At 44.3% G+C, this 10,161-nt stretch overlaps 1 protein-coding gene across 1 annotated transcript in view; it reads right to left on the reverse strand.

Annotated features, from left to right (window-relative positions):
* Positions 1-9,618, reverse strand: part of SYT17 (synaptotagmin XVII) — a gene marked incomplete at its 5' end in the record, with an annotated part of 35,326 nt that extends 25,708 nt beyond the window's left edge. The window contains 4 exons of the mRNA XM_009581975.1: positions 1,714-2,333; positions 2,762-2,910; positions 8,060-8,208; positions 9,596-9,618. Coding sequence (XP_009580270.1) covers positions 1,714-2,333; positions 2,762-2,910; positions 8,060-8,208; positions 9,596-9,618 — 941 coding nt within the window. The remainder of the gene's footprint in view (positions 1-1,713; positions 2,334-2,761; positions 2,911-8,059; positions 8,209-9,595) is intronic.
* Between the last annotated feature and the right edge of the window lie 543 nt (positions 9,619-10,161).

The raw sequence follows: 10,161 nt of genomic DNA on the forward strand, positions 1-10,161 counted from the left end.
GGGATGCAAAGAGGAGAGCTCTGTCCTCAGATACACAACGCAGAGCCCGAGATGAACCACGAACACCAAAAAGAGAAAAACTGTTGGCAGGCATTTGTAAACAAACATTTGGGGAAAAGGCCCAGGCAGCGAGGGGAGCCCAGGAATATCTGTCCTTGTTCATTTTCCTTATGAACCGTTTCGTAACACAGCTGGCCCCTCACCCCCCACCGCCACTCTACCGAGCAAAGCAGATCCCACTGAGACGAAGACATGTCCGACATAAAGACACACCCAGGGACCCCACGATTTTGACTTCTGCACAACTTTCACAACTTTCCTTTCTGCATGAACAATGTTCAGGCTAATCCCATAACGCTCCTATTACAGCAAATCTAGTGGGCTCTCCTGCAGTTATCAGGGGTCTTGATCTTCTTCTCCCTTACACACTGCAGAAGGTCTGAGCAAGAGGTAAAAGCTCTCTCCAGCCCCTCTGCACACAGAGAGGGGGCCAGGCAGAGTCAGAGACCCGGCTGACTTCGCGTACAAACACTGCTCGGTGGATTTTACTTCCACAAGTGTCTGATCACAAGTTTCCACTCCAAATCAGACTCTCGGACCCACACTGTAAATCAGCGGTGAGGGTTCAACGATTTACTGTTCATCGCGTCTAATACCTCTGGCTATGCCACCCTTTAATGACCACATAAAAATCAAAGAAACTGCGAACCATCCAAGTTCATGCAGGGTTTTGATTCAGCGAAAGCTCTAAAATGTAGAAATTGTAATCCCAGAGCTGGTGAGGAACTGGGAGAGGCAATCGTGTTATACCAACCTTGAGTGGTACTCCTGTCCTTAGCACAAATGCCTGAGATGATGCTCATGCCAAGCTCTTAGCTTGGTTTTTTTCCTATGCTGCTAGCTATGTGGGTGATATGGCTAGTAGCAAATTTGTTAGCTAACCACTGTTCCTGGCAGCAAAGGTCCGATTTTCCCATTGAACAGCTCTTTTCCTGGCTGGAGAGGAGGTGGCACTGACCGGGGCCCTATCCTGAGAACAGACATGGAAGCACACAGACCTCTACACCTTCTCCTCCCATCCCACCTGATGGTTGAATCTAGTCCAAAATGCATGCTCAAACTTGCATGCACGCAACATGCCACTTACATAAGACAAAATCTATGGCAAGTTTATTTCCTTCAGGGACATGATGAAAATAAATCTACCACTGCCTTGCAATTTTTTGCTCATGCATTATGCCATAAGTCTGTAGAGATTGTGTCTTCTATACACTTTCTTGCATCAAATTATTACCGAACTGGCACCAGTGGTTCAACTCATGTTCCCAAAGTACAGTCATGTTAACAACCACGGGGGTGACCCAGCTGGGACAGTGTCACTGCAGTGTCTGGGAATGGATGCAGGTCACTGCAGTGACAAGAACGACCTTCCAAAAGGTGCAGACTTCCAAAGCAATCTTGATTTACTCAATAGAGTTGACATAGGACCTTTTGTCATGCCACCTCCTTTGAATATGAACGAGGACAGCTCCTCTACCTCACAGTATTAGCTGTAAGACCAGTTATAGGCCCAATATTATTACAACCCAGCAGATGCTGTATTAACAAGATGACAATGACTAATTAGAAACTGCATTACTTGCCAACAAGCAAACAAACTGCACAAAAAAACAGTGACAAAAACTGTGGCAATAATCTGATAAATTCTGTTACCTGAGAACTAGGCACAAGGGCTTTCCACCAGTGTCCGCCTTTCACAAGGTCTACATCGCTCAAGGGCATTGACACTTTGCCAATAACACAATGGCGTGAGAATTTGTCAAAATCCACTACGGTTAAAAGCAGAGTTCTTCTCTGGGCTTCTAAAAAGGGGATTTCAAATGTGTACCTCTCTTCAAACACCGGGTTCTGCGTTTTGCGTTTCACTCCGGTCTGCTTGGAGTTCTTCTGATCAGGAAGAAGGCAGATCTTCACGTAGGGGTTGGAGTGAGCCATGTCTTGCCTTGAACCGTCGTAAGAAATTGGAGGAGGCAGATCTTTAGCCTCAATGACTCGCACTATTAGATAATTATGCAACAGGTCGTACTGAGTGCTAAAATGCAGCATGCCCAGCTGATACTTCGACAAGATCTCCTCATCTGTCAAGGAGTCCATATCATCGCTATTCGAGTCAAGAGAGTACAGTCTTGGTTCAAATTTTCTAAAATAGTCATCTGGGGTATAGGTTTTTCGCAGGATAGTTGGCTGAACTATTTCTTTCTTAGCTCCTATTATTCCAAACTCGATAGGTTTAATGTCAATTAATGGAGAACTTGGCCTTCTCGACTCTAAACCTGAACGAGAGAAATGCACAAATACGATTGTTAGAAACTCAACTGAAGCCATTACAGGCGCAAGTCAACTCGTGCTTCTTTGGGTACAGCTATTCTGTGTCTGTGCAATGCCCAGCACGGCAGGCTCCCCGGTGGGACTTTTCACCATTACATTGCCAACAATCAATAGCACCCTTAGTTACGCTGAAGTGCAAGCTCAGCTACACTTTTCCCCCCCCGTCCATTTTCACATGCAATTACCATGCATATGCTTCAGCAAGAAAAACAGGGCTGGCCCCTTCCACTGTGTTCCTGCCAAACAGGATGAGATTTTAATCAATGTACCTTCAACTTGACTTGATTCCCTGTCTAAAAGATGAAAGAGCAAGCACTGTAGTTTGATTTTCTTCCCCACATGAATTACATTAATGTTGGAAGGATGACCTTACTTGAAATCCGCCTCGTGAGGCTGTAAGTGGACCGTGATGCATCTGAAGACGACCGCCTTCTGTCAGGGGAAACATCCTGAAGAGTGGGAGGCAGCTCACTGATTGTATTATCAGAGTCTCCATCTTTGTCCTCATTTTGGCTGCTTATCCTGTTACAATGAGAGACCTCTGGGTGATTCAACCCAGTAAAAGAAGTATATACAGAATAAAAAAGCATTCTGGAATTCTGGGTCTAATCTTGGATGCACAGCCCTGGATGCTGCGGGGTATCTCCTGATCTATTTGGCAAGCAAAAGACTGAGCAACTGACTTCGGACCTATGTAGAAAACAGATTTTTTTTATCTTTCTGCCTGTCTTTCAAACAGACTTGTATCAGTATTAGAGCACAACACAGGCCACATGGGCACGTGTGACTCAGATCTTGATCAGAAGTATTGTATTTGTCTTTAAGGAAAAAAAAAAAAGGAAAAAAAAAAAATACCCACAAACTACAAAACCCAAACAGCAGCTTATTGCTGTAAATCCACAGCTACACTTTGGAAGCACAGCCTTCACTGGGAATGAACCAGCATGGGAAACCACCACTCTCAGACATCTCAAACCCACCACACACCTCTCTCAGTAAAATATTGCTTTGCAGCTACACCACTAAGGTTTCAATACTCGATCTTATAAACACAATTAATTAACAGCTATTTATTGACATGCCTTTTTAAATAATTGGCTGCTTTTTATCCACTTCTACAAAGCAGAGGTGATTCTCACAAGATAGTAATTTTACTGCCCAGGGGTCTCGGTGGGAGCAGGGAAGTTGGCAGGATCTAAATAACAAAGCAAGTTGCAGTGAGAGCTGGAGCATCTTTGAGAAGACTCAACAGAAGACTGGCGTCATGAAGAAGTCCACATGTAATTCCCATTTCAGTTTACATATATATATATATATACACACACACGTTGTTTTCATATAAAAGAACATTCTGGTTAAAAACCTCAACGTGTCACAGCCGCCGTGGCTCACAAAAGCAGTCAGGACCTCCCAACCTGGACTGAAAGAAGAGCAAGAGCAGACAGGACCAAGCAGAGGAGATGAAGTCTCCAACTGCACATTCAGAGGGGAGCTGCTGGCAGACATCTGCCGATGGAAATGAAATCCCACAATGGTACGTGATGTGTAGTGCGTCATGCAAAATAAGCCTTTTGGTTAATCCATGAGACAGAGTACTCCAAAAAATAGCAGCGGATCACAAGGAAAGCGTCTGCACGAAATGAGCAAAGCAAAGAGGAATACTGTGTGAGTTTTGCTCCTGATTCACCCTTTCTATGTGCATGGTTGAGTATAAACGAAATACGTTGAATCATTTGCTTTAGTAACCAATGACCGGACTAGAGCAATAAATATATTCTGAAAAAAGCAGTAAACTCATAGAAGAGGCCCCCCAAATATAAAATAGATTTAAACTGGAATTTCTGATCCAAATTCACAAAGTTCACAGCAGGATCTATGCAAATCTCACCAACCCAGAGTCACACAACTCATCCACATTAAAAAAAAGTCTGCTAATAATCAAAACCAAAGCCTACGCTAAAAGGAGCATACAGTATTTGCACAACTGTGCAGCCCATTAAAGGCAGTCCAAATCATGCAGTTTGACATATAAACAGTACTTGGAACACAAATAGCTTTTTCATGCCTAAATGCAGGTCTACATAATCACAGGTAACATTTGGATATACTTGTGTTTGAGAAGCGAATGCACAGAACGAGGAGAAGGCAGGGTGAAAAGGGAATCAGGAAGAGAGGCATTAAGGATGTTCTACAACGGGTAAACGTAATAGTGAGTTAATAACATACAGATGACCTTTAGTAAGGAAATTGCTACTGAGCCACAATAATTTTTCCTCAAATAAACTTTGGCTCTGGTTAAAGCAGCTCTGCTTCTGTTTAATCCGAACCTTTGGGAAGAGGAGTCATGTCCTGATTTCAATTCAGACTTACAGACCGTGCACCGTTTATCTTTGGGGTTTATGTAGAATATTCCGTAACAGGCAGCGCTGATGTACACCCTCGCTCCCAGCCCCTCTCTGCAAAGGCCAGGACGCAAGGGCTCCTCGTGAAATAACAAGAAGCTACCACGCATTCAGGTCAATACAATTAGATTCACTTCAGTAAGAAATTTTTTTCCTAAGTTGCCACTGTAAAAAATTCAGAAAGTGAGAAAAATCAACAGTCTCCCAAGAGGAAGGGCTTGAACTTGCAGCTTGAACGTCCCCTCCTGAATTGCCAGGTCAATGAGATGTCTCAGAGCTGCCAAAGGGAAAACCTACGGGCAAAAATAAAGGATGGATTATTAAACACCGGTGTTCAGATGTTTGCTAGTAGGCCAATGAAGACCATAAAAGCAGTTTTCCCCTGGGGACCAGGTGGGGAGGTAAGGAAGGAGCAAATTGTGTTCTGCATTACACCAGTGTCCTGGGTCCAAGAACAAGTGGCAAGATGGAAGGATCTTAGCTGAAAACCCAGATCTATTTTTAAAACACTTTCAGGCTGCGAGCAGGGAATACAATAAATTGATTTGTTCCCAAATTCAATGCACGCATCTAAATGCAGAATATGGTGGTGTCAAATCCGTTTTCCATTTTAGGGGTTCCCACTGAATCCAAAAGCCCCCTTTTCAAAAACTAAAGAAAAAAAAAGGATGAGGAGTCAATTGGTATACACAGTTCTCTGAGCACTTAAAAACATACCCATTAAACACCTTATTCTGAGACCAATTCCAAACCCTTACTCTGCTCACACATCTAACTCCAGACATCGTTTCCTACCTTCAAAAACACATACGGAGATTTAAGAGTATAAGATCAACATAGTGAAAATGGAAATCTTTTTCGGCTTTTGAATTCTGAGCCAGCAGAGGCTGCATGGGATCATTTCCACCTGAAACCTGCACACACAAAAAGCGCAGCCCTCCTATTGATCATCAAACAAAATACACCGCTTCTGTCTCCTGCCTTTTACTCTCCTTTCCTCTTCGTCTTGCAGACTCTTGTTCCTCTACAGGCTCATTTTCTCCCCCTCTCCTCTCAATCACATCCCCTTGGCTCCTTTCCCTCTCCATATCTCCTCTGCTCTCTTTGCCCTCCTCACTCGACTCATTTCTGGGTTCCCTCACCATTTTCCAACAAAGTCACCCTGGAAGCTTAAAGCATCACCATCTTCCCTGGCACCACCCTGGGTCCACCCCAGCTCAAGAAGAGGAGCCAACAGCCTTTTCAAGCAAGCAAAGCCTGATCTCCAGCTTCCGCATCAAGGTGTGTTAACAGGCATCCTTAGAGATCCCAGGATTTGCACCAGTGCCAGAGGAGATGGTGACTTCAGTGATCCTAAGGCGTGGCAGCACCCACACCTCCTCGCAAAGCAAAGCTGCTTCTCTCGTGTGTCCTCTTCTTGGATACCTGTTGCCCCTCCTGGGCATCACCTCTGGGAACTCGCCTTCTCTCAGCACTAGAGCAGAACAGGGAGACCCTAACTGTACCAGATCGCCTGAAGCGGGAAGGAAAGATGGATACGTGACCTAGGCTGGGGTCCCAGGGACCCTACCCAGGGCTGCTAGCATGAGCAGGTGCAGCATAAAGCACAACATGGTTGAAGAACTGGGCTTTTTTTTTTCAGAGCACATTGTCTTCTGCTTATGGCCATTCCAGTAAGTTAATCATAGAGGCTTTCAGATGGAGCAGGACTGGGGGAAAACAACACAGGCTGGAGAGAGCATTTTATGAGTCCAAAGGTCTCCATGTTCTCTGCCTGTGGCAAAGTCCAGCTCATCTGCAAAGTCACCACACATCCGAGTTTTGAGATCAAAAGAACAGAACTTCAATGCTTACAATGCCCCTTTAGCCAGACAAATGAATCCAGCAGTCAAGAACTACACCATGGGACAATCACCCCACACCCCCAAACACACATGATGTCCCTTCTGCTCGTCAGCACACCAGAGAAGCTCCGAACGATCCTCTCACAACAAGCCTAGCTACCTGTTCCCAAGTATGTAATCGGTCCTGCAGCAATCCTTCTACGTCCAATACTGCAACCTCATCACCGTGTTCTCCTGTGTGCAATGCTTTCCTATTTAGCATTGATTTTGCTTCCATTTCCCATTAATTGCAGGGGAATCCATTTCTGGGCATGTATCAGACTCTTAAATGCGCCGCTCCACGTTTAAAAACCACTCTAACACATCTTGAACATCTCTATTTTTATTGCTTCAGTATTAATTAGCATCCTATTCTATCTGGATTCAAAAGAGTATGTAGACAAGACTGCGATTTAAACATGAGACAATTTATTTCGTGCAGCACCAAGACATGGACCTTCCAAACCTGACACAGAATAACAGCAGGTACTCACAGGAGTAGATAAAATTAACTGAGTGTCTCAGTGCCTAGGTACCAACTTCTGAGCATCATATGATGCACTAAATAGGCATCTCTTGTGCCACAGCTCCTGGACAAACCAAAGCTGCGTCCATCAAACGATCTGCTCTCACAGAAGACAGCCCAGCCCAGCCAACAGAGCAGACACTAAAAGACAGGAGACCTCCGCCCCCTTCTTGGTTTTACTAATGCCTCCACGGGGTCACCTCTGTGCTGCAAATTCCCAAACAAGAGGGAGTAAAACAGGGAAGACTTCACTGACTTTCTTTGTAATAGACTTGCAAAAACACTAATCAAAGCTCCAGATGAAACCTGGCATTGCCGCTGTTGTTCTTTAATGATTCAAGAGGAAACCTTGAAGAGTACTAAGATGACGCAGGAGATCAAGGCTTGCTAAATGAAACCTTAGATGAATTTCCCCTTTAGAGCACGCACGAGGTACGCCTTTCATCTGCCTGTATGATAACCACCTTCACGCTAGGATAAGAAAATGTTTCAAAACAACCTCATCAGCATTTCAGCTAAGTTGAAGTGCCCCAAAGGGCTGGTCCATCTGAAGAGGAAATAGGACTGAAGATGAAAAGCATCTTTAGAAAAGGGTGCACAGCTCAATCAGTTATCAGCTTGCTATGCTAGCTTACAAAATAACTTCTGTCTTACTCATCAGAAAAGTATTTTACAAAGACTAACCTTACTAGTTGAGCTAACAGGGCTGCCCTTCTTCACCTTGCTGTTGAGTAGCCTACGTTCCCACCCTCAGCAGGAGGTTCTTCCTTTCTACATGGCCATCTCGTATCAATACCCTCATCGCAGCTGAACAGCCCTTCTCCTCAGTTAAAGCCATGAAATTGTGCATCTAAACTTACAGCCAGGCTGGAGTTTGAGCAGGAAAAGGTCCCAGGATTTCAACTTCATCTTCGTTTGTTTGACAACAGCTACAGTCGAAACACTTCTGACAACAATTTCTACAAGTCCACCGGCACAGCAAGAGATCCGAGATTCTAGCGAGCAGACCCTGAAGCCATTGGAAACCAAAGTACAAGATTACAACCCATCAATAGCTATTGAGAAATAACATTCAGCTGTATTTATGTTTGTGTTTCTGGAACAGAACATTAAGAACTATATTTATTCCATCTATATCAACAGACAAGTGCTATGCAGTTACCAGCCCAACTTCACTGATGCCATAACAAGGCAGGAAAATAAGCATTCACTGCAGGTATTTTCCCTCTAGTAGCGATGTATTATTATGTAGGCTGGCAAGAGGGTGATTTACAAAACACTATAGCATATACAAATATTCTAGAGTGGAAACATGCTTATTCTTTCACACACATCAACAAACTAATAGATCGGCAAACGTACAACAGAAGGAATTAAAAACAGAAGGTAAGTGAAAGCTCCGATTTAATCCGACAAGGGTCTATTTAATTTGAAAATCTTAACACAGCAATGTGAACACATTTCGTCCCTGTAAATGTATCAGCACATAATATTTGTATGATCCATACACATACAGCATTACAACCCGACAAACTTGCCACTAAAATGGATTAGCAAAAGTATGCTACCCACATGCCTCCCCTCTGCTATGATAATTAATTTAATGAAGAACCTTCAATGATTTTTTTTAAAGAAGTTACTTGACCCAGAAAAGTATTTAATTTCTTAGGTTTCCATGGTGGCACTGGCAGCACGCCCTACAACAGTGCTCCTCCGCTGTTACAACCACGGGGTGCAAGTACCCCATCGGAGGGGCAACAGGCTGCTGCCCCATTTCCAGGCCCTACAGCCTTCCCTCTGCTTCAAAGCTCTGCTTGCTTCAAGAGGAGCAGAAAGCCAAACCTTAGCCCATTTCCCACCCATGCCAGCTCCAACCTCTGCGGTTTGTAAGAAGGGCCATTAAGCAGCACAAGGGCACTGCTACTAAAGGGCATCGCTCAATAGTCACAGGGGGAGACACGCAGCTGCAAGAGCACAGCACGTGCACATCCAGGGTCGAATCGCTTTACGATTGTATGTGACCTTGAAATGTTCCTAAGAAGCTGAAGAAATAAAGCATGTGAGAATTTCTCCGTAGATATCCCCCCAAAATACTTGAGACGGTGTTCACGCATGTGCAGATACAAGGGCACTATCACACCACGCAAAGGGGTTTCCTCTGAGGAACGCGCATCTGCAGAGAAGACGCCACATGAACATTTCTTTTTGCTCCAGTGAAACACACAGTTTTTTCCATAAACAAAATCTGAACATTGCAAAAAAAAAAAAATTACCAGCCCAAAATGCGGTGCATTACTTCTATCTAGGACATCAGTAAAGAGTCAGAAAATACGAGACAATCCCCTCAGGACGGAGCGAGGAGACAGAGCGGAGAGTGAATCATCAGATTAACTCACCTCATTTATTGGTTCCAACTGTCCTTTTAGACATCCAGGATGAAGCAAAGAGGAACAAAATGAAAAAGACAAAAACAGGTTAGCAATGCTCAAATAACTTTAAATTTTCTGCCATGATGTGCCCCGGCCTGGGATGAGCTTGGATTTCTGGCAAGACAGTACCTTGAAAATGTTAGAGGAAGGAGAGGTCTCCTGACCAGGCATCAGCTTCTGCTGTTTCCAGTCCCTCCCCACCAAGCTCCCTCTGCTCCTCCTTCCGCAGGAGCAAAATTCCCAAACCCATCCCGGAGCATGAAAATCCTGCTCACTGCCCCTTGGCTAACAGGGTATCACATGCAACCACTTATTTCCTTTCCTTTAACAACCTGTCTCTAATTGCAGCAACTACCATATCCAAAAAATTGACAGCAAACCATATCCAAATTTTCCAGCTAGATGCCGCAGCGGAAAAAAAGGCTTTCCTCCAGATTCAGCCCATATAAACGCAGTTTCAATGCCAACTCATTAAAAGCAACATTCCTAGGAAGGGACACAGCCTCAGAATACTCCCCATTATGTACACACCA

The sequence above is a fragment of the Fulmarus glacialis genome, unplaced genomic scaffold (genome assembly GCF_000690835.1).
Source record: "Fulmarus glacialis isolate BGI_N327 unplaced genomic scaffold, ASM69083v1 scaffold14047, whole genome shotgun sequence".
In the NCBI taxonomy this organism is placed as follows: Eukaryota; Metazoa; Chordata; class Aves; order Procellariiformes; family Procellariidae; genus Fulmarus; species Fulmarus glacialis.